The 24,988-nt window shown below is 38.6% G+C and overlaps 1 protein-coding gene across 9 annotated transcripts in view; it reads right to left on the bottom strand.

Moving 5' to 3' along the window:
* TUNAR (transmembrane neural differentiation associated intracellular calcium regulator) overlaps positions 1-24,988 on the bottom strand; it is a 140,383-nt gene that overhangs the window by 7,034 nt on the left and 108,361 nt on the right. For 5 of the 9 annotated variants that reach the window (XM_085549410.1, XM_085549409.1, XM_085549415.1 and 2 more), the window contains one exon: positions 19,175-19,469. The exons of 1 other annotated variant lie outside the window; for it this stretch is intronic. In XM_085549410.1, coding sequence (XP_085405536.1) covers positions 19,175-19,213 — 39 coding nt within the window. In that variant the 5' untranslated portion in view covers positions 19,214-19,469. Of the gene's footprint in view, positions 1-15,363; positions 15,473-19,174; positions 19,470-19,644; positions 19,857-19,882; positions 20,212-24,988 lie in introns of those variants that run through there. 3 more of the 9 variants (XM_085549417.1, XM_085549413.1, XM_085549411.1) reach the window with 3 other exon arrangements.

Raw genomic sequence — 24,988 nt, 5'->3', positions numbered from 1 at the left:
GCATTCCATAACAGTGAGGTTTTTCTAAGAGGGCAGAATTCAAAGCAGCAATGTATTACAGGGCTCACCCTGGACCCCACTATGGGTCAGGTCCCATAGATGCTCTGGCAGCTGGTTTTGTCCCGAGGGAAGCTCAGGGACTCGGGAAAGGTGGAGAATTTGCCTTCTCCCTCCTTTCTTTTTCTCATTTCTGTCTGAAAACATGCATCACCCTGCTGTGCTCAGGATATATACGCTCTATTATAAAGAGACTGGATATTTTGAATATAAGCATCTCTATCTCAGAAATGAAGCTACAGTTTATATCAGAATAATTATCCTTAAACATCAAGCTACTGCTGGAGACTCCCCTGTAATTTCTCTGTGCAGAGGCTTCTATGCACAGATTCAAAAATAGCCTTCAGCTCCTCCTGCAGCATGGATTAATAAAGCTTCATGTGTCCTAGTCTGCGAAAGAAACAAAACTGATCAAAGGCCACCCTTCGACCTACAGCCCTCTCCTCTTAGGTAGAAGACACCCTATGAAAAATGATTATTGATCAAAACTAGCAAGTTACTTCAAATAGAACTGGAAGTATATATGATTCTAATTCCAAATTTCACAAACCCAGAAATGATGAATTTTCTGGGTTGGCCCAAGTAGTGGTTAAGTTTCTGTATAATTCTTATCAATTTAGACTGGCTTATTTCTTGTTCACAATCCATTTTTCTGATGCACAGCACTGTGCTTGGTTGCTCGGTGCTAATGCTCAGAAATGTTTCATTCTCAGTTGGTGCCACAGCATATTTGTCATTTTCATCCTTTAAATACTTGGTATTTCTTTTCAGATTTCTTGAGTTCAAAGAGTATTTCCTCCCTTGTGCTATTCCATTAGTCAACCCTGATACTCTCTACTAGCAGTAAGAATGGGAGAATGATGGGAATTATGCTTTTTTTACACAAATCTTTCTACAATGTGTGCAAATGTACTAGATCTAAAAAACAACCGACATTGCTTGTGCTCCACTTTCAAACAATTTATTGCTCTGCTGTTTGCAGCTACTTTAACTCCTGACTATGAAGGCCTATGTCCCTGGACGTATATGGGTGCAGAACTGCACTTGGGTTGCTGGTGTAGCATGGAGCTGGAGCTAAGTGCCATGTCTCCAGGACAGCACAGAGCACTTAGTGCTGAAACATAGAGGTTGCATATTGTGTATATCATGCTGGAGAACAGACTCTTCATGTCCCAGATTCATCTAGCATCTGCTTAGCCCTGTCTTTCAGAGCCCAAAGGGCTCCCTCCTCTGTAGAAGGAGCCTCAGTGTGGAAGGAGAAGACAAACATAATCACCGACAGGCCTTTGGAGTTTCATCACTGGCTGCTTCTTCACCCTCAGGACTGAACTAGCCACAGTGTTCATTTCCCAGGTCTGCTGTATAGAATTTCTGGTACAGACCCAACACACTGTGGTACTAATGAGAATAAGCTTAGCCAGACCTAAGCTAAGTGTCTCCTTGCCATTAGCTGATGCCAAACATACACAGCACGAGTGTACAGCAATGCTTACTTCTGTACCTAACTAGAGTCCAAAGAACTGCAGGTAAAGGACTTTCTATGCCAGAGGGAACATCTCTTGGACTTTTCTCTAATTTTGTCTAATTACTTTCTGAATTCAGGTCAACTTCTTGTTTTCTATACAGCATCCTCTAGCAATGAGCTCAGAAGATAATTAAGGAACACCTGAAAAATCATCCACTTATTCTTTAAACCTGCTACTTTACTCCTAACAGTGTAATTTGAAACAGTGCATAATTGCATTTCAGACTGCAGGGCACCTAGAATACTGTAAATCTCCTACCATATCTCTGTAGTCATCTTTTTGGAAAGCTAAAAAATCCTATTCTACTTGTTCCTCACACAAAATCAATATCATGCTTTCAGTTATCTTTCTTGCCTTCTGCAGTGATGCTGAGGGGTTTTTGAGTAACAGAGGACATACTCTTGTCTTTGGATTCTTTCATTACCATGAAGTTTGTGTGCTATGCATTCTGAAGATGCATTGTCCTTACTCCAAAGATTTTATCATTTATATAGACCAACTCTGGTAGAGAATCATAGAATTACCCAGATTGGAAAAGACCTTGAAGATCATCAAGTTCAACTGCACCCTAACCATAGAGGGGACACTTTTCATTCAAAGAAAAAAAAAAGAAGAAAAAAACCCAACAAAACACAGGAGGGATAGGAGAAAAAAAAGAGGAGGTTAACATCTCTCTCTCCTGTGCCCCTGTAACTATCACAGAAAAAAGATTTGAAGGCAGATCTCTCAGTTCTGAGCTTAAAAAAGAACTTCTGAACACTACTGTGACCGTCCCTGCATACTGGTTATATCCTATGGGTGTCAATTCAGAGCAGGTCAGATTACTCTTTGGTTCCTAACTTTGAATAGTCGTGTTTGGCAGTGTCCACTCTTATCATTGTATATTCTGAGAAAGAAGAAAAAAACAAAACACCTAACTGTTAAAAACCTTAAAATTTGTATCTTTGTCCCAATAAAAATGTCATTAACTGAAACAGCTTGATGAATAATGTGTTATAGAATCTCCTTCCATCGTTATCATTTTAGACCTCAGCACTTTATTTTCTACTTCAAAGTCACCTGCAGGGTTCTCTTTTAGGAGGAAAAAAAGTTGAGACCCTGTAAAAGGAAAGATACAATACTCAAGTATCAGTGAAAGACAGGTCTCCCCCATCTGCCAGAAGGCACATAACCTCTGCCATAAGAAATTTGAAGAGCTGCTCTCACGCCACTGCATGTTGGAATGGAAACTGAGCCGCTTCAGAAGAAATATTACAAGGAGGAAGTTACACACATTTATCTTTCTTTGGCTATACATTATCTCTAAATTCTGCCAAGACCAGAAGATAATTTGTCCTCTAATGGATCAATCTACCCTGAGGATAAGTTCTTCAGAATGGAGCTCAGAAGTGCCTTCTCCTTAAAAAACATCAAAAAACCTTGAGGAATATAACATATGAGCTTCCTTAGAAAAGAGCTGTTAGTTTGTGGGTCTAGAAGTCTAAATGATGTTTGGAAACTGATGATTATTTTTGCCACATTTAAATCTGCTAAATGTATCTGTGAAATACGTGAGTATCTTCAGATTTTAGGCAAGGAGCACAGTGGCAATTTTACTGCAACTGTGGTAGCCTGATATCAGTAATGACGAAAGTGTTATGTCTGAAAATGTACTCAGTTTTAACTGATAAGTTTGAAAACTAAATTAGATTTATTGTATTTTTTCCTGCTTAATTAATCTCTGTGCTTAAATGATCTGCGCAGAACCTTTGAAATGAGTTTCAAAAGACAGACACTGATGGTTGTCAACAAAAAAGTTCAAATAGCAAAATGCTGTGTTTTCTTTTCAGAGATAAATAGTTTGTATAATAAATTTGCAAAGATCAGTCAAAAAAGACTTAATTAAAAGTGATCCAGCATGGAGTCAGCCTTCTTCTGTTTGTGTATTGCCAAGCAGTTTGTAACTAACCATTGTTCTATTCAGCAAACACCAGATTCATTCAGTGCCCAGTGCATTTGCCATAGGACAGGATAGAAAATGGCTTTTGTTTGCAGTCTATTATTTTTAATGAAGAATATAAAGTTGGCTGGAGAGAGCAAAAAGAAGCAGCAGTCCTATGTCTACAAGAGTGAGATGCTTCCCCAAGGAGAGGGACAACTCCCAGACAACACTGCACAAAAGTTCTGTACACTTCATTTTCTATGACCCTACCTTGCGCTCAAGGGCTTAAATATCTGCATTAGAGAACATTGGCCATTGCAGTGGGAATGCATGGCCTCATGCAGTATGTGCCGCTAGTACTCTAAAAAAATTAAATTGGGCTCTCACAATTACAGGTACTTGTAATCTTGTCTTTTCTGCTGGACATTACCATGCGTACAAGAAAAAATTATAACTAGAATTGTTATTAAGACACTATAAAGGTATCTAAGTCAGTGTCTGCACACAGCAAGGACCTGCAATGTGGAACACCATGGAATGCCCCAGCAGGAAATAGCTTTGCCTTCACAGCAGAATTTGAGCTATGCATTGAACAGCAAAAAGTAAATCAGGTATTGAACTCACAAACTGTGTCATCTATTCTGTACACCACGCTAGACTCCAATCCTTTGCAAAAATAGCCTTTGACTGATGTACCTGTGCAAGGTGGCAAATTAATGGAGTTGGGACAATTTTACTTGCAGCACTTCTTATTTTCAAGTGCTGAGCTGTGCAACCTTGATAATGTTCTTTTCACATAGTGTTTTCTGTGTTATTATTACCTATCTCAGCCCTAATTTAAAAATAGAGCACTTTTCTGTTGAATGCCCCTTTTAGGATACATTTGGAGCTAACACTTGAAGGTGCTGATAACCTGGCAATCAGGCTATTGGCTCCGTAACAGCAGTCAGCATCCAAACTGAAAATTTCAGAACTTCTTTCCAAGTTTTAGAATGGGTATTCCAAAAGTGAGGCAACAGAAAATCCCCGGCTGCTTTTAAAATGTTAGAATTAACTTTGATAGAATAACGTAATCAGAAGAAGTCAGTTTCTAAAACAAAGTTAGCAAAGTAGGATAGCACTCCAGGCAACCAACTCCCACACCTTTTATCATCATCATTAGTCATTTTTATTGCAGCAGCATGCGGCAACCCCTGCTGACGTCTGGGCTAGAAACCAGACAAAGACAGCAAGAATGATCCTTAGCCCAACCAGATTACAAAATCACAACAGAACGATGTATGGGAAGGTGGGGGAAAAAGAGCAGAAGGTTGAAGCAATTTGCTGAAGGTCAAAAAAAACATTCTCTGGAGGCCCAGGCACTGACCTGTGGGAGCAGCTCTCCCTTTGTCTTGCAAGAAGAGTGAGCATGGTGTGGAAGAGAGGTGAATATTCAGCTTACTAAGATCCTGGGGAAACATCCCAACTGTTCAAGCAAGCACAGGTGAAAGCTCATCTCTGTGTGGCCACAGGTGGAGCTCTAGCACAGCAGAGGAATGAGATTCAGGATGGAAAATATCCTGATTAACTTGCCCAATGCTTGGACAGAACAATAAGGATGGGCACTAAAGAAAGAAGCAGCACTTCATTTCTTTTGTGTGATATAACACAGAATAATAAAATGGCTGATCTGTGGAAGGAACCCTGGAGTCGTCTGGTCCCAACTTGCTGCTCAAGTAGGGTCATCCAGAGGTGGCTACCAAGTACCACACTCAAATAGAATTTGTCTTGATGTCCATCAAAGGAAAACATAGAAAAATTATTACATTTATCTCTCTAAAACCTTAAGAAGAATTACCAATGTGCAATCGAGTACTCTTAGTGTAAGAAAGCAGTAAAATATTTTCAGGTTTTTTTGTGGTTACTTACTTGAACGTTTTTTAACATCTCCAAGAGTGGAGACTCCACAGCTTCTTGAGGCAGACTCTGTCAGTGATTGATTGCCCTCATAGCAAAAACATGTTTCCTAACGTTCAGAGATTTCCATTGCTCAGCAAAGGATGTCACCTTGCATATGCAGCAAAACCACCTGTATTTTTTAATTTTTATTTATTTATTTTGCTCGAGCTTATTCCTATTGGTTTTAACAAGATACAAATGATCTGGCTATAGACTGAAGAGATTATTTGCATATGTCTTCTGTACAGTATGTATAACCACCCATGTTATTTCCCTGTCTGAAGTGAATACTGTACTATGTAAGGAACATATCTGGATAGCTAATATAATGCAGCATAGACATCATGTTGCCTCAAGGTCATGATAAATTCTATCAGTTTATGTGATGCATTCTGACATACTCTAATGTAGTGCCACTAATTTAAAACAATGCCTGTATGAAAAATGAATAAAACTGAGAACACAGCCACACATAAAACTGATAATTTTTCACTGTTCTCTAATAGTATATTCAGTAGCATACTGGTAACCTCTATCAAGGATTTAGGGAGCTAAACATATATTTTTCTATATTATCCTTTGGTGGACACCAAGCCAAATTTTATTCACAAAACATTAAGTAGAATCACTGTTAAGAGGAAAGATAATATTTATTTATGTTCCTAGAACTGAGAGCCAAGTTTAGCCCTATTTTTTGACACATAATAGTCATTAAAAATGTTGCTTGCAATAAAGAGGCTGCTAATAATAAGTAAAATATTCCTTGTACATAAATTGTACAAAATTAGTCACTGAAAATGATTTTAAGTCCCACAGTCCATGTAAAGTACAGTAAGACCACTAAGTCCCACTGAACTGGTGTGATAAGTAAATGAAGTGCAAGAAAGCCAAGAAACAGTGGTTTGATAAATGTCAGTTTTCAAAATCAAGTGTTTCAAAATGAAGCCTTCTATTTGTTCACACAGAACTGTTTTCTATTCTAACTGTTATGCCTATATCTGTAGAACTGATGCTTTCCCAGTTAAGTTATGGACTGAGAAATTATACATTTTACCACATACGGACAGTGGTAAACATAATTATGTGTACAATGGTACCACAGCATTCCTAGATCTCAGAACCTGCCTGTAACATAGACTGAATAGGCACCTTTACTGACTAATGTTAGATGTGAAAATAAAACCACGTGATTAATGAATTGAGAGTGCAAAGTACCTTAAAATACAGAACCACTCCACCACTCATCCAGGAAAAAAACTGAGTCAGAGTAAGATGAAACACACTATTTAAAATCCTGGAGCTTCCTTGGCTTCAGGGAATCAAACTCTCTTTCTTGGTTTCGGAATCAGTTCCCTACTCTGTGGACCACACTGTCTCTCTGGACCATCTGGTTTAAACTGATGCAGTTCAGCTTCTGTTTATACCAGTTGAAGTCTTGCAGCATAAGCTTTTTAACAAGTCACTTTACAGCACCAACAATTTAATTCATCTTAACAGAAATACAGAAATAGAAACAGTAAAATGTCTTTTGACCTTTGCTGTTGGCTACATTCAAACCCATGCAATAAAAAGAGCAGAGAGGAAATTTAGGACATATGCTCAAGATTATGAAAAAAACGTTTGGGAATATAACACAGTACACTGAAGAAACCATTCAAGAACAATTCATCCTGCTGAAAATATTAGTACCATAAGGCTGCCAGGGTCAGTGCCATCTCAGATTATGCACTGTACACGTGCCAGCCATAAAAGAAGACCCACCCACAGGCCCTACACTCTTGATCAGGAGTCACTAAACACTAGCAATTGATCTCTTCTTGATAGCTCTGGAGACATCAAGAAGAGCACAAAAATAAAACTAAAAATAAAAATAAATTAATAATAATAATAATAATATTTTGCTAAATAAGAATATGTCAATGCAGTGTGAATCAACATCATTGTTTAATGAAAATAAACTAACACATATCAGAAAAAAAATGCTCTTGATACAGAGGAAACCTCAAAAGATTCCCATTTGCTTTTTTCTCCAAAGACTTCCCAGCTGGCTAAAAGCATTTGTACAAGCCTGTCTAACTTAAGATTTCAAACTAAGTTCAATTATGTGTATCTTAGCAGTTCTGAGCTACTCCCAAATGCCACTGATATGGCTAACTTTGCTAACACTCGTTCTTCTCACGCTCTAAAACCAGTCTATCATGTTCATCCCAGAAGCCATGCTGAGCATCCTTTGGATCTGACAGGGAATATCCTTTTGTCACCTAGAGATTTATTTCTGTTGAGTTCATTATGGGCATTGCTTTGCTGCAACCACAAACAGGTCATTGTTACACCTTAGGAACCCTTTCAAGTTGCAGTCAGACATTAGAACCATACTTTTCAACTCCTTAGGCTTCTAGATACTGAACACAGCCCAATAATTCATGTAGAAACTCTATGAAGCCACTGCTGACTGAAACACAGCCAGCTCTGGAGTGAGGCACCAGAAGTTACAAATGAAATTGTCGTGTCAGATAGTCCAGAGGAGATTATATATATATATATATATATATATATATATATATATATATATATATATATATATTTAATTATTTTTTTTTCTTAAGAGAAAGTGTATGACAACATTATATAGCAAAATATCTCATGAATCAAAAGACACAACCATTCTTTGCCAAAAATTGGAGGCCCTAAAATGTATAACTCTATGTTAGTACAGCAATTATATTAGTTTTCCCATGCTTTTAAAAGCCCAGACAAAAGTTTAATGCTCCTGATTTTTCTTTTAAAGCAGATACTAAGACTAACACCAGATGAATTCCAATTTAAAACCTCCAAAGGGTTGACAGCTGCGTCAAAGAAGAAAGGTTTCTCACGGTACATGCTTGTGGGTTGATTTTAATAGTAAACATTTTCTTTCCAAAGGTCCAATATTTATATTCATTTTAGTATTCAAAAATCTGTCTGTGGTAAAACAAACAAACAAACAAACAAAAACCAATCTGCTTGCATCTCAATTGCATTTGCTCATATTTTCTTGCCCATAGTTCACAGTTCTTTCTTTGAGTTGATTCCAATTATTTTCTTTCTGCCCCAGTCCACTGGGGATTGCTTGGAGAGTGCAAGCCCAAGTAGGAATTAGCCACAGGCAGGGGTGCTGCAGGTAGCTTCAGAGCAAAAAGCACTGCTGCAGGTCCCCATGTCTGGGGAAGAAAGGAAGACAGATACAGGCTGGTAGAGTTCTTTCAAAAGACATCTTAGGGCTTTACAACTCAGAGCTCTATTCAAGCCCACACAGATAATCCAAGAAACAAGCTTTTTATGAAAACCCACTGGCAGTGTTTTACTCTGAATAGCACTTCTTGGACTACAAATGTCAAAAGTATCTCAGCGGTAATGTATTTGGAGGCTGGCCTTGGGAAACTCTTCATAAATATCTGTCAGTAAGGCTGGGTAACTTCCCTCTTCTGATGAAGTCATCCACTCTGGTCACAGCTGCACTTCCCCCAGGGCTAAAGTAAATGTTACTGAGGAGGAAAAGTGCACGACTTATAAATGCACACCACTACACCACATGCAGGTATCTGCAAGTAAATAAGAACAGAATAGATTTCACTAATTTGTGCTCAAGTTAACTCCAGCACAGCCAGGTGGGAGCAGAATGTACAATGAAGTACAAGGGCCTTCATCTGTCTGAGAAACAGCCACCATCCTGCAACAATACAAAGATGCAACTCAAAGCCCACATCCTATCATCTTTCCTCTACCTGTTACTTAAAACCACTAGACCAATACAAACTGTGTGCATTTATATGGGCTTTTGTTACTCCAAAGCAGTAAAAGGAAAAACAAACAAACAAACAAAAAAAAGGATAGAGGTTTTTAGATAAAGAAAGCCAGAGTCTGTTCATGTTTGCTGTTATAACAACCATGCACACATTGCTGTGGTGAAAGCAACCAATGGTGCAGTCCTATTGTGGGAAAAAACAGTGGCACAGTTCTCACCAATTCCATCAGGAACTGAATCGGGCCTTAGAAGCAAAAGTTGCTTACACAAACAACATCGAGAAAAACAAAAAACTACTTTTCATTAACTGCTATTGAATATTTCAACACCGTATCTCTACGTTAGTCCCAGAAAGTGACCTGCACAGTGAGATACCAACTCCTGTAGCCTCAAAGTGGGTCACATAGCAAAAAAGGCTCACAGAAAATCCCTTCCTTTTAGCTGTCCTGATTTCACTCGGTAGCAGCTTGTGCTGAGAACAGCTCCTAAACTGCTCAGCAGCACTGTTATCTACATAGCTTGCTCTGAAAGTAATGCCTCCTATTTATTGTAATGGAAATTCTCAGCCAAAAAAACACTATTTTTCAACATAGTCACCACCATTAGCTAGGTATTTTCATCAGAGACAAACAAGACCATGTTGTGGGCAAACATAATAAAACAAGGAGGCATTACTTTTGGAGCAGCTCTCATAGATTGGGAAAACTTAAATATATCCACAGATACATCAGCAAATATCAGTAACAAATGAGCTTCACTGCAAAAAGCATGAAACGTTATGAAAGTGTTATGCATTCATACAAAAAAAATCCACATAAAAATCCTAATAACTAGGATCAAGTACCTGGTACTTTAACCAGTTAAACTACCCAATGATCCTAGACAACAGTTTAAAGAAATAACTACTATTGCTGCCTTCCTGCCCACAGCTAAGCAGGGAACTGAGCTCCAGCTCCCTTCTTCACTTTCCATGCGTCCTTCAGGAGAACCAAAAGGTTTCCTGAGAGTTAATGGTCCTGCAGAAGCATACGGTGATGTATTTATTGTATTCAAGGTTACGTGGAAAAGCAGCAGCCTTGCATATCTGTGTTGTATCACCTATCAGAAGCCTAAGGAAAGCCAAATCCTGAGAGGGTTAAGCCAGTCAAGATAGATCAGTGAACATCAACTGGAAGCACAGACATTGTTTGGCATATATCTTACACTGCCAGGAGAAGCAGTCAGTGAGCAATGCAGTACTTGACCTGTCAGCATGATACAGAGCATTTACATAGCTTTTTACAAACATTAACAGATTAATCCTCACCTTGGGACACACAGGCAAGGTTCAGTAGCCCCACTGAACAGATCTGGAAGCTGAATCACACAGTGATTGTAACCTGATTTCTGGGAAGAACTCAGTATCTTTACATCTTATATAAGCAGAGAAAGGGATGAGACATTGCACCTCCAGACTAGGGAGACGTAGGTGTGAAGCAGATATCAGCATCAGTCCAGCCATGTGTGTCTGTAAAAAGCTGGTGCTATGGGGGCAATCTGAAGGGCAGAGTTTCTGGCTCCTCAATTCACTCCAGCTGTGATAGTACCCAGTAGGATGGTAGGGCTCACCCCAGCAGGGAGAACACAGGTTTGCGTGCAGTGCACTGTGGAGAAGTCCTACCTGGTTGCAGTTCTCTCATGAAATCAACTATCCATAGCATATTACCTCACTGCATTTCAGTTGGATTCTGTTTCTAAAAGCAATAGCAGCTATACTGTGCTAACACTCATGTGAAAGTTGAGTCCTATGCACAGATCTCAGACTTAGCAATGGGGAGCAGAGAGGATCTATAATAGATACAGGCTGCAAAACCATACTGACAGAGCTTGTAGACCAAGGCAGACAGTGAAACGCTGCAGTGGCTGGTGAGGAGCTCTGTCTGTTTGGTTTAGCCTCGCAGGAGACATCATTTTTGCACACATCATTTATACAGTTGAGGGACTTGCTCTTAGCAGTGCCACACAAGGCCGAGAAAGAATCCACTGTAAATCACAGGGGAGCAGAGATCAGGATCCTAGGGGAGCAGGGCAGACAACATAATCACAGTTGTGCTGGACTTGCAGGTGGGATGGATGCATGCACCACAAGGAGAGAGGCTCAGCTCATACAAACTTGAAATGGACAGATGTACCCAGATACACTGTCATTGGTATTAGGGATATGTGCCCACATGGGCACAGAAAGGGCCAAGGGAGGATGAGTCTGGACAGGCACCTGATGAAGAAGTGCGAGCAAGGAGTATGTGCTACTGGATTCTTAAGATACATGGTAATCCATGCAACTTTGTAAAAATGCCTGTCCTTTACCACTAAAGAACTGATGTCAAGAAGGTCGCCCTTGTGTTACGAAGGAAATTGCTTATTGATTCTATTTGCATCAGGTACTAATCCCTTGCGTAACCTGCAGGAATCAAGAAAGACTCTTCCTCTCTTCATGAAAAACTTGATAACTGCAGGTGAACTGTGCATCTCCAGGTAAGGCTCCAGAGGAGGGCCATGGGTGGCAACAAAGTAGGGTGCAGTGCAGCTTCTGATGCTAAAATCTCTGATGTCCAATTGGTATGCCCTCTGTGCATAGTCATATACACACTGAAATCCAGGTTAGAACCTGGAAAGGAATCTGATTGTAGGGTCTTCTTTATAATGTCTGTCATGTCCACTTTATTGATATTACTGTTATTTATATTTATAAGGACACGAGGCTTTAGTGATGCTTTTCATCTATCTCCCCTGGAGAAACATTGCGCATGTAACTTGTGGTCTTTTACTAGCTTTCTAAAATTCACTGAGTAGGATTGGAATTACTTTGTGTTGAGCATGAACAGATGGAGCAGATGGGTCTTTGCGCATTAAACATCTTTTGCATTGATTTTGGGGCAGGAGTTGAGAACCACTGGAGACCAAGACACCAACAGTCCCTTATAGTTCAGTAAGTGCAAGGAACAGACACAAGACCTGAGGAATCACAACTGGCAGTTGAAGTAATGGACCTTCCCTTCTTCAACAGACTCATATATAATAGTGCTATTAAAACCATGATAGAACAGTATGTCACATTTAACACTCAGGATGCTCTCAGTGACATGACACATTGAAACACACTGAGCATTGCGGGAAGTCAGGGGAAGTTTAGGTACCCTTTACAAAAGGGATTGTAAAGCACTGATTCTATGATTAAGTCACATCAGAAATACTGCTCCCTTTATAATATGCACTGAGTTAACAATATATCCAGGTGGCTCCAGCATAATATAGATTGTTGCACATTTTCATAACAGTGTTTCGAGGAGTCAGAGAAAACATCCAACCATGCCAGAGCACTTTAATGTAACAAGAAGTATCCACTACTTAACCAAAACACAGGAACCCAACATAAACAGAGAAGACATTGGTGGAATGAATTGTTCTTTCAAAGGAACTATTGGATTTCCAGCTTTGATAAATACAGATATAAAACAAGCACCATTCAACAGCAAATAAATAGTATATCCTAAGTGTCTTAGAGGTCATCCATTAAGAACCACTTTCACAAATACATTAAAATCTCTTACAAAATCCCGTCTTTTACTGTTTTACTGATTCTATAGTCAGTGATTTTTTTTTTCTTTGCTTGTTTGTTTTGCTTTGAATATCTGAACTGAAACTTTTCAACCAATTTTTGCTTTAGATGCAAAGTAAAAAACTAATCCCAACAATACACAGGCCACAGATCTCAACAGAAAGCCTCACCATCTGCTTTCTGAGTCCAACAGCTTAAATGACTTGATTTTAAAGCATTAGATTATCCTTTCTTAGAGGAACTTTCTGATCCTCTTAGCATATTTCAGTATCACCTCTCTGCAGAGAGTATCGTTGGGTTTTGGTGCATGTCAAAATCAAGTCCTTATTTTTCTGAACTACAACACAGTGTTACCTAAAGTAGAATGTGAGGATTTTCAATATCCAAAGTTATTCATCATAAAACGGTAAGTCACAAATTTTTTATAAGTCAGATATTAAAGATACGCACTTCCATAATTTCCATATTAAGGAAGTAAGAGACTACGCAAAGACTTTCTAGTCACACCACTGCTTGCTGTCTAGCTTAAATAAGGGAGGGACAGGAACTGCCCCGTTCTTTTTCTCAGAAAGAGCTGCACCAGATATTCTTGACTCAATTTGCAATCAAATTGCTTCAATATCTACTTATCGCTTTAGCTAATCAACTTTTCTCACCAAGCCTCTTCTTTTAGAGGATCTTATCCTGAATAATATTTTATGTATGAACATCTGTGGTAATTCTCTGCTGTTTCTTAGCCAGCTAAAATCCACCTTTCCTGTCAATGTTCAAATATTACCCTATCATAATCATTAGATTTATTTTCCTGATCTATTAATGTTGCAGGAAGTGTCTAAATGTTATAAACCCCATTCTCATATCATTAAGGGTATTTGGATCCCTTAGACTCTGTCATTTAAAAAAGAATTATGGGACATATGACTAGTTCTTAAACATCTGTGTGTTTGAAGTTAAAACACATTTATATAGTTTAATATCTGAGTCAAAATGCAAAACCTTTCTGTCCCGAATGGGAATGCCTTTCAGAACCTCTTTTATTGTATCTGCAGATAGGAATGAGGGCTGAGGTTGGCTGGGGATGACTCTGTAGGCCGTTGCTGCTGATGATAGGGGAATGCAGGTGCTCCTCCTGGCTGCCCTGAGTTCTGTCCACTGGAAATTGCTGTATTGAAGGAGGTTATGCAATTGCTCTCTGTAATGGAGTATTTACTGACTAAGGTATTTATTTATTTCCAAACTTTTTCCATCATAAGCCGATCAGTTAATGTCTGGAAAAGTAAAAGAGTATACTTTATACAGTGGAATGTATTTTACAAGTTCTTCTCAGTGTTTCTCAGGAATGAAGGCAAAGTGAGGTGAGGAAGTGCTGCATTTAACCAACTTTCATACTCTTTCACATTCACTGGGGAAGTATAGTAGCCAGAGGCTGTCACACTTGGAGCTGTATAAGGAGTGTCTGCTCCCCTCTGCTCTGCTTAAGTTTCTGGGACTTTCTGCTGTAAAATCACTGTGAAACTCTGGCACATTGACAAAACACTTTTCCTTCTTCTGAACATGTACAAATTTTTCTAGGATCCGTATTAGGCTGCTAGAGTAAATTTTTTTCCCCCAAATGCTGATGCAATTTTACCAGCTAAGTACTCTTATCTAGCTAATTCTTTTTCATAAAGAGGATAAAAAGCTGAGAGATTATCTTGGACAGAGGAATCAGATTAATAAGAATCTCTGTTAGACATCATATTCTCTGTGTCATTTTTTATTTTTATTTTTTATATGCACAAGTGCTATATTTATAATGATCCATGTGAATTTGGGACAATAAATCATCGGGCATTTTATGTTTTAAGGGAGTTATTTTTCCTGTATTTAAATCTCAATCATTTGCCAAGAGCCTTCAAAACAATTTCCAGAACCCTAGAGCTATCATTAAATCCAGGCAGCATAAACAGATCCATACACATGGACACACCTTAATCTGCATGGGGTGTTTAGAACATTACTATTTTGAATTTGCTGTTTAATCTAGGATGTATTTCCCCCACGTAGTAAACCAATTACATAATTAAAGCTTACATTCAAATAGAACAGCTCAGGAGAGAAAAAAGAATTTTTTAGGACAACTGTGTCACACTGGAAGGGAAGTATGCATCAGTAATTCCCTTTCACATTTGATACTTCAACTAGTATTAACTTAAAAGTCCAAATGCAAGTCATTAAGCAAAAAATGAAGAAAATGAAGAACAACCTTGCAGGGACAGTGATGAACTGAGAATGAGGACATTTGGGTTCAGTTGAGAACTCTTCCCTGACAGTATAGCCTTGGGCAGTCTTTTGTTCCTCAGTTCCTTATCTATTTAATAAAGATATTAATACTCAACTAATTCTACTCCTTGCCTGCATGCACATGGAGGGCCTCTCAAAGGCTTTAGTAGTAGAAACTACCTCCTCTGGTATCCGTAAAACTCACAGCGTAATAGAAGCCTGTTTTTCATTGAAAACACAAAAATAGTTAGAAGAGGGAATTGCAATCAGAACTTACATCTACCATAGAGCTGGTAGGAACTGCTGTTCAGTATCAGCAATATAGGACTATGCAATGGGTAGTGCTGAAGATGGCCCTTCAGGGAGCTTGCATTTAAAGAGCTGACCTGTAAGAGACAATAAATATTGGGACAGCTTTGACAATTCTAGTTTAAAAATAAAGAAGAAAAAAAAGTAAAAAAGAAACAAAATGTTTCCTTGCCAAAAAAACAAAAAAAGGAAAGAAGAAGAAAGAAATTTTAAGTACTGCAATTCAATACTGAGAAAAACAGTTATGGAATTTCCTATAACAAAAGAGTCTGAATAACAATGCGGAAATGAAATGTGTCATTTGAAATCAGTATTTTTACACATTCGAGTTTCTAGGGTGTTTTTTTTTTCCCAATATTTCTGCTTTTCCAATTTCTTAACCTGGTTTCTGGAAAAGAATGATGCTGATCAATTATAGTTTCTCATCAGATGGATATATTGCTCCTGTGTTTATGTTTAAACAGTAAAACCTTAAGATTCAGGTTTTTTAAATTATTTTTGCGGGCCTAGCAAAACCTCAATTTTTTTGCTGTGTCTTGAATCAAGAACACTCAAGTCATTCCAGGTACAAGAACATTTTATGTGTTCTATTATGAGTACTTTTCTCTCAACTAGGAATAGTTGTTGCAAATGTGGAAAGTATTTCCATTACTCAACGTAACTGCCCTGATAATGTAGACACTTCAAGCTCTAATTCACATAGTTTATCTAATGACAGAGTTCTGTGGATGGAAATTAAATACATATGTTTTCAGCATCGGAGCCCTATTGAATAGTAACCTAAAAGAAAGGAAAATTACTTTCACTTCCTTTAGAATTCACAGACAGCTAAATAAAGCTATTATATGACTGTTTAAAGTAAATGATGAAAAATGGCACTAAAGAAAGAGCTCTATCCCAGAACATCATTGACAGAAATGTCTGCTAAATACAATGATCATCACAAAAAAAAGGCCTCATTCTCAGAGTCACACACCCCTTAGAAAAGAATCAAGTCTTCAAGCTATGTGTGTGTTGCTATTTTTGGCATTAATGAAACAAACCTATTGCTGCTTTAGAGTACTGGACACATTTAAAAGGTTGCTATTCTTGCATTTTCTAGTATTTTTATTTCTTCCATAATGCATAAGCTAGTGCAAAAAATTCTGGTACACGGTGTTCTAAAAATGGACTGTTCTTTACAATGTACAATGAAGGAAATATTACTTATGTAAAACATATCCTAATTATATAGACATCAATAAGCAGAAAATATTGCATGGTGGGGGAAAAAAACTAGCATGTATTAATGTCTTCTGTGACAATACAAATATCTATATTCTGTTGGAGGTTTGCAATAATTACCACTTCATCTTGCTTCTATACCCTGAAGATAAACATGTTTCTGGATCTAGTAAAGAGCTGAATGTGATGTATTAACGGAAAGAATGAACAGATGTAATGTAGTAAGTAGCTTGGTAAGTCTCCTGGTACTTAGTAACAGTGAATGCTTCTATAGGTTCAGTGATAATTTAAATGATGTTTGTTTTTGATGAGTTTACAGAGCTGTTGACAAGAATACTTATTACCAACATTAGCAGAGTCACATAAATAAATAAGGCAATGAATGTTTCTAGTGAAAATACACTCATCTTGGAGTTGGAGACCACAAATGAAAGTAAACTTTGCATACTCTGATAATTCTTCCCTAACAATGTGTCTGTACAGTTGTATGATCTTCAAGAATGTAAGTGACCTATTTTTCTTGCCGTAATTGCAAGACTAAAGGCTACACATGGCTAAAACAAAAAATGATTTTGTTTGGAAGAGGAATACAAATTATGCCTGAAGCCTAATAAATCTGTTGCCATGACAATCAAAGAGACTGGTCTGACAAAATCTTTCCTAATTTATTCACATGAGTAGTTCTTACTCATATAAGTTGTCCCATTGATTGAAGTAGACCTGCTGATGTGAGGGGAGATTTGCAATAGGATATTTGAATTCAGTACGCAATTCACATAAAGAGCCAGGGAGACCATTTCCACAACTAAAAGCTTCTTCCACCAAGGAAGATAGGAAGATGACATCTGCAAGTTACGTTATCCTTCTTCAGTTTTTCTTATTGGTTCTCAAAACATCTGTGCATTTTAAATAGCACAATATACAAAAACCTGCTTTATTGTATGTGTACACATACTTTGAACCTTTATTATTAAAATCCTAGTTCCTCTGAACACTACCTGAAAACTGCCACGCTACAGGAGTATGTTCGCATCATCTCAGTTTCCTTCTGCTGTAGTGACATAAAAAGACTGCATCTCCATTCTCTCTTTAGAAATTACATTGAGAGGTCCCTGCACTACAAGGGAAGCACCAGTATCTGTGACAAAACTCAATTTTTGAGTACAATTTAAGCTCTTATACTGAGTTTGTAGGAGCTGGCTTGGGCTGGATGGTCTTAGAATTTTGCTCTGGCTCTTTGCATCTGTACACTCCCTGAACCTGCAGCCAGGACTTCATCACCTCCATCCACAGCTGGGAAGCCCATGACAACTGCCATTCAAGCCTGCTCCTCACCCATTTAATCTCTTGTCAAATTCAGTAGGACTCGCTGGAGATCACCTTCAGAGCAGGGGCAGGCCTTCACCTTGGTTTGCTCCCCAAGGGGCAGCCATCCCTCTTCAAATTCACTGATCAACCAAAATGGAGAAGAAAATATATATATTCACCATCAGCACTCTTTCGTTCTATCCTATGCTCTTGAAACAGGAATCCAAAGAAACCACGCTTTCTTGAAAGCTAAGTTGTTCTTCTGTCTCAGTACACTCACTTTATAATTTCTGATCTGCTTGGCAATTTCCTGATAATGACTGTAAGTTGTAGTGAGTTGAGTATTGAGTTAATAATATCACTTTGCACTCACCTACCACCTCTCCGCCAGGAAGATGAAAACACATTACAGTTGTTGCTGAGCAAAATCTTACAGCTTCCCTGAATTCCTTTCAAATCATTCTCAACACCCAAGCTAGTAAAATGACAGAAATTACCTGAAACAAGACCATCTTATACTAGGTTTCCTTACTATTACTGCAACTTAGGTCATCAAAACTAACATTGTCACAATTCATACTGGTCTATTTTTTATTTATTTACTTATTTATTTTTGACTTTCTGCTGTGTAAAAGGATTTGCCTTTCCCTGTACATAAAACACAATATCCAATTGTGCATTGGAAACCTGTTTCCCACAGAGAGTAAATATTTTGTACCTGCAGATCTAACATTATGTAGCAGACACTGTAAACCCTTCTATAGGTTTTTATTCTAATAATATAGATTCATTATTGTTTCTATGTTTCTACAGGACCTGTTTTCCCTATTTTTCCCTTCCAGCAGTCAGTACACAACTGAGGTGCATAACCCCAGAGACAGAGACAGAGAGGAAGGGGAGGCAGGAGAAGGGGAATGAAGGGAGGGAAAAGAGAAATATCAGAGCAAATTCTAAAACATTTTAGCCTGGAAATATACCAGTCCTCCAGTGCAAGTGCAGCTGATAACACAGGTATGCACAAACACACACACACAAACACACAGACCCAAAAAGCAAAGAAAAATGACAGAAATGATCTTACAAAGCTACTGCAGTAATCAGGACACTTGCTCCTGGAAAACAACCATTCTGACAAATCTTCTTTTGTTACGTTTTTGTATTTATTCAATTTTCATTTGGTTATTGGTGGTATTTTCAGCTCTCACTATGGCAGAAATATTATTATGTAGAACAAAAAAAGGCCTTACCATGCAGTGCATCAGGAAGAGATGAGAAGCACAGAGCATGCTGCAGAGATCAAGCTCAGCATGGCACTCAGATATCCTGTGGAACTGAAGAAAATTGTCCAACCCATTCTTCTGAACAAAGCGGACAAGTTTTCTCTAGGCTTGAATTTTTCACCAGAAGTCAGATCTTTAAAGTGCATTATATTTCCTTCTTCGGGAGCTATATTTCCTCCAGTTAAGTTTCAGCTCCGCAATGCCATTTCCAATCAGGTCGAAGAAGTTCTTCATTCCCAGATTTGTGGCGTCATCAGAGGGACTTCAAAGACAATCAAAGAAAGAAAGAAAGAGAAAGAAAAGAATACCTTATTGAAGTCCTGAAACTGCTATGCAGAAAATGCAAAAAGAAGCCCAACTCCTCATATTTCTATTGTTTCTGTGTGTCACAACCACCAGTACTATCTCGTCAGTCTCAGATATGCAGTGCTGATTACCTGTAATAAAGGAGGAGACAAAAACTTTCCCAATTCACACATGATGCCTTTTCAATACCACCGCTCAACTGTGCACTACCAAGCAACCCTCCTCATCCAGAGGAATCTTTTTAACCATCTGACTAATGCATCATCTCTCCCTCTCCCTTCCCAACAAGCACAAGCATTAAACTAAAAGAGCGCTGGAAAAAGATGGACAAATAACCTCCATAATACAAATGAGATCTAAAAGCAAAACCTTCGAAGGAGGGACTTCTGAAGCAAGGAGCTGCTTTGTCTGAAGGATTTGGGAACACACGTACTAAGCAAGACAAAAAAAAAAAAAAAAAAAAAGGATGAATATCAGTAGCTAATGGGAATTTGGGGAGGGGATGAAGTGGCACTGAAGGGGTGTCAGGCTCGGGTGGGATCCTGAATTATCCTCAGCCTCCTGCCTTCTCGCTGACAGCAGCTCGGGCTTCCCCTGCACTTTCTGCAAAGCATATTAATTGATTCTTGTTGCTGAGCAACTAACTCTGGGGAGCCACACCGACAGCTCTGTACGGCTTCAGCAGCGGCAGCGAAGAGGGGATGCTCTCCCCGCCCGCCTCCTCCTGCTTCTCCCCCAGGGCTCTACGCTCTCCCCAGGATCTCCCAGCCGCCCCCCGGGGACGCTCTGCGAGTAGAGGGCGAAACCCGCTAATGCAGCAGGGAGCAGAGGGTGGCTATCCCTGCCTTGCACAGACCCGAGCCGGGCCGGGGCAGCCCTGGGAACCCCCGGCACAGCTGGAGCGGGCGGTGCTTCCCTGCTGGAAAGCGACGCTGGTTAACCCTCTGGTTCTCCAGGCAGAGATGGAAATACAGTGAGTGGCTCCCAGAGTTGTGTCAGCGGATGGGTCTAAAAGCACCCGCAGAAGCATTGTGACAACAGGGTGAATGTGCTACTTATTTCTGACCTCTTTAGCATTTTGTCTTTAGCCAGAGCAGATGTTCCTGTGATCAAAAGGGTACAGGTTAAGCCAGAGCTGCTATCCAGAGGAATTGCCTGGATGTATGTGTCTCTGAGGCTGCAAAATGGAGCTCTCTGACACAACATTTTCCACTGCTTTCTCTGATGTTGCATTTAATTTGCTCATAGGAGAGAAAAGTAGCCATGACACCATGTAGTTTTGTCCCATAAAAGAGACAGAATCATGGGTGCTGGCTCTGAGGGGCTCTTCATAGAGCTCTGCAAATAATGGCCCAGGAGGAATAGCAAAGGATTCCTGCAATTCCAAGGACCCTGATCACTGCAATTTGTAGCAAGGTTTCAGCTTACTTCTATGTGTGAGAGCCTGAAAAAATCTCTGGAACAACAGTTTCCAAAGCAAGCCGTTGCTCTTGTGCTTTCATATTGGATAAATCCTTAGACAGATTATGGCATTTGCTCAGCACCAACTAAGCCATCTTCTTATTGACCAAGTAAGATGCAAGAAATGAAAAGACCTCAAAATTTCTCTCCCTGGGACCTGGTACTAAGTGTAACATCAGATCTTGGCCAAACTACTCAAGTGTGATTACTGTCAAAGAACTGAGCTACATCAGCTCTTTATTTCTGTTATAGTGATAGGACAAGCTAAAGGGCAAGGTCCTGAGAAATGTCTTAGTTGGCAGTCACATAAATAGATGACTCTCCCCTTGAAAAACTCAACCTACAGTTTGCATGCTATCCAGATGGCAATAATTGGGTCTTGGTAAAAAGGGAACAAGTTATCTTAAGCAAGAGTTAAATTTCTGATAGTACTTAAAGCTATGCTGCTTTCATACTACTTTCATAATTTAAAAAGCAAGATCTATGGTTTAGCTGCATGTTCTCAGAAGAACAAGATGTTTTCTTGAATATTCAAACCTCAGAAAGGGCCATTAGATCAGTTAGCAGAGCTGCTATATGATGCAGATCACAGAACATTTTGAGTTTATTCAATATGTCTATGGATACAAGTATTCATTTCATCCTCCCTGGCACAGCTTACAGAGAAATATGGGAATTTCAGTATTGATTTAGTAAATGAAGGTCATTCAGTCTCCTATCAAGAAAATACAGAAGGGTATTTATAGGGAAAATATCCTATGGTTCACCTAGCCCCATGTAAATACTTCATGTAAGTTACCACAGCATACCAATTACAGGTTATAAACACTAAGTTAACATAATAAACACAGACTGTTCCTGATTTATATGATCACTGATTTAGGCAAATTATTTGGCTTCATTCACATCTTATAATCACCTCTAACACCTTGGACATTTCTTCTGACCATCCCTCACAGTAACTCTTCTTTGTTGCTGGGTAGGAATAAATCCAGAAAGGTTTCCCATAGCAATGGTTGATGTAAATAATGTATTTTATTGCACGTCACTGCTCATATCTGACATTGCTCCCTTTAGCCCATAAGTTTACATGCCTGCAATGAAGTGCTGAGGAATAGTAAAAAAGGAGGGCTGAGATGGAGCTAACCCATCTCTCCGCAGGATCCATCACCCATGTTCTAGTCTTGGGAAATGACTTTCCAACCACTGCTTGCAAGTCTCATTCTGGAATCTCCATGGTTTTGAAAGGCAATTTATTCCAGTGCCTTGCTACTTTAACTATAAAAAGAGTATTTCTAAGCTCCATTGCTGCAAAGTTAAACATAATATTTCTTGTCCTATTTGCAAAGATCAAGGAAAAGAGCTCCTCTATTCCTCCTTGCACCTGGTTTTTATATATTTAAAATTCACTATCATCTCTTTTCAATTGCTTTCCTTTCTAGATTAAAAACTTCAATCATCTTTTCCTCATCTGTCTCTCTTTTTAGGGAGTACTTTGTCATACACTGACCACCGGATGGTAAATATGAAATTATTTGTTTATAGGGATGAATGTAAATGCCTTTGAAATGAAAAGAAACCAAAGGGAGATTGTTTGGCTCAGGAACTGAGTTGTATGGTGTAGAAACAGTGAAACAAGGGGGAACTGTTTAATCTGGCTCTTGTGGTAGGATTACAAACTGTCTCAATGTTCCTTTTTCCTTTTCTGGTCAAAATGGGATTACAGAATAGAGGAGGTGAAATACCTCTGGGGTTCGTCTGTCTGACAGGACAGGCAAATCCTTCCAACCTGGGGAAGAAGATTACTTAAGAAAATAAGAAAAATTAAAAAGACTTATTCATTTGAATTTATGTAGTGGTTTATGAAACACTAAATAGAAAAGAGAAGTTAGCACAAGATGTCAGGTAAGCAATACCTGAGAAATGGAGAAATGCATAGAGAAGAGATTCAAGGAAAGCATGTGCTTGGGAAGGATGCAAGCCTGGAAAAGTTATGGATGTTTAGACTCAGTCAATGGAGAAAGGTGGAGATATTCCCCAAATTTTTACAAAAAAAGTTGTCTATGTAAACACTGTTTCACCATATACATAGGAATGAGATTTACTTCAACATAAGCTGTGATTGTGTCTTCTTTTCCCCATTTACCATCATTTTATCCTTTTATCCTCATCTGAGAAATCTTTAAAAAGTCTGAAAACAAATAATTAATATCTAAATGTATCTTGTTTTGCACTTTATTTTTGTAAGGAGGAATACCAGACAGTGCTAAAGTACAGTACTCGAGCAAATTGCATAAAAAGTGCTAGGCAAGGGCAGCTGAAGGACAAAGCAATAAAATGAAACAACCAGAGAAAGGAAATTAGTCAACAACCGGTGATTTCAAAACAAAAGTAAACTGGCATCAGATCAGTAACAGAAATGTTGGCAGAGGTGGGCTTGTAGATGTAAACATTTGTGTAATTGTTTTTATATTACTGTTTATAAAATGCAAAATTCTTGAGATAAAATTCGGTACCTAACAGAAAGCAAGTACAGCATCTCTTTCTCTTATACAAACCTCGAATTTCATCTCATATAAAGGTTTTTTATTATGCATTCAAAAGTCTGACTAATGCATACTTTCAGTCCCCATTCCATTTTCTATTTATCTTTTTCCCACTTTTCTATCCTTTCAACTGTACTGTTACCCTCTGAGAAAATGAGTGTCCTATGAGCCTAATAACCAGAGTGAGCAAGACAGGACCCAGTCACCTCAAGGAGCTGTTTCTTGGGGACAGTCCTGAGGGCCAACCCTATGGGCTCTCAGCTGAGTGACAGGGGAAGCCTCCTCACCAGTTCACCCAGATGCTGCCACTGGAAGCAAGCGAAGGAGCTCTTTTACCAAAACACTGGACTTCATCCCAATCAAACAGTTGAAACAAACCACCCCTTCACTGATCACAAGCTTCACCTTCTCCAGTAGCTGCCATCTGAGAACTGAAATACAATTTTAAAAGCAATGCTGTATATAAAGGATACAGAAATTTTAAAATAAATGCAAAGATATTAGTAGATCTTAGAAATTACTGAGTATGAAATAAAAGGCATAATTCAATTCTGTTCTAAATTTTAATTAAGAGCCTGTGAAAATGATTTGCTAATAAATTTTCTGGAAATTTTTCTCATTTTGACCTTTCAAATTCCCATGTCTCAATTACTATTCAGTCAATTGCAACACAAACAATGGAATTGATTTCTTGCCTTTTTAGTTTAAATACCATATAATGCGTGCATGAGAATTTGAGCTTCCGTGAATGCATTTTCAGATCATAACCAGCAATTAATTAATATAGCCATAAGGAATATGCCTTATTTCAAAACTAGTCCCCAAATGCATGACAAAACACAGACACACGGTTCCATTTATTTATATTACACTTCGCATTCCTACATAATCCTTCTAACATGTGTTCAATATAATATTATGATTATCGCTTTATCAATATTTTACTACTACAATCATTTTCAATATCTGATATGCAACTGATCTCATTTCTTATCGAATTCCCATCTGCGCAAATCTGACTGGGATGTCATAGCTGGCAAAATTTGTATCAGTAAGAAAATAGCACAGCCAGCATTAATCACAGTCAGTAAAATACAAAGCCATCTGAATCTGTTGTTCTTCTTTTTTTAAATAAGTGCCACATTACTCCAATTAAACCTCTAACAGAATAACAGAATATAGAAGGTTACAGATTGTGGTCATTAATTGTTGGGTTTGTTCGTTCGTTCATGAGTTATTTGGAAATAAATTTTAATGGATCTGATTCTACTGGTTAGTTTGTGATTGGACAAGGTGATCTTAGTGGCCTTTCCAACCTAAACAATTCTGTTAATTTTCTGTTACAGAAAAGTAGAAATCCTAGATTTGCTGATTTCAATGATATTTTCCATCAGCACAACCAGTAGCAGTAGATACACAGCAATAACTCCCCATTGCAGAGTTAGCTGCAGTTTAATGTGTGACTGGT

Source organism: Coturnix japonica, chromosome 5 (genome assembly GCF_054131305.1).
Source record: "Coturnix japonica strain WE chromosome 5, WE-NBRP24, whole genome shotgun sequence".
Lineage (NCBI taxonomy): Eukaryota > Metazoa > Chordata > Aves > Galliformes > Phasianidae > Coturnix > Coturnix japonica.
This window is presented reverse-complemented; position numbering and strand designations above follow the sequence as displayed.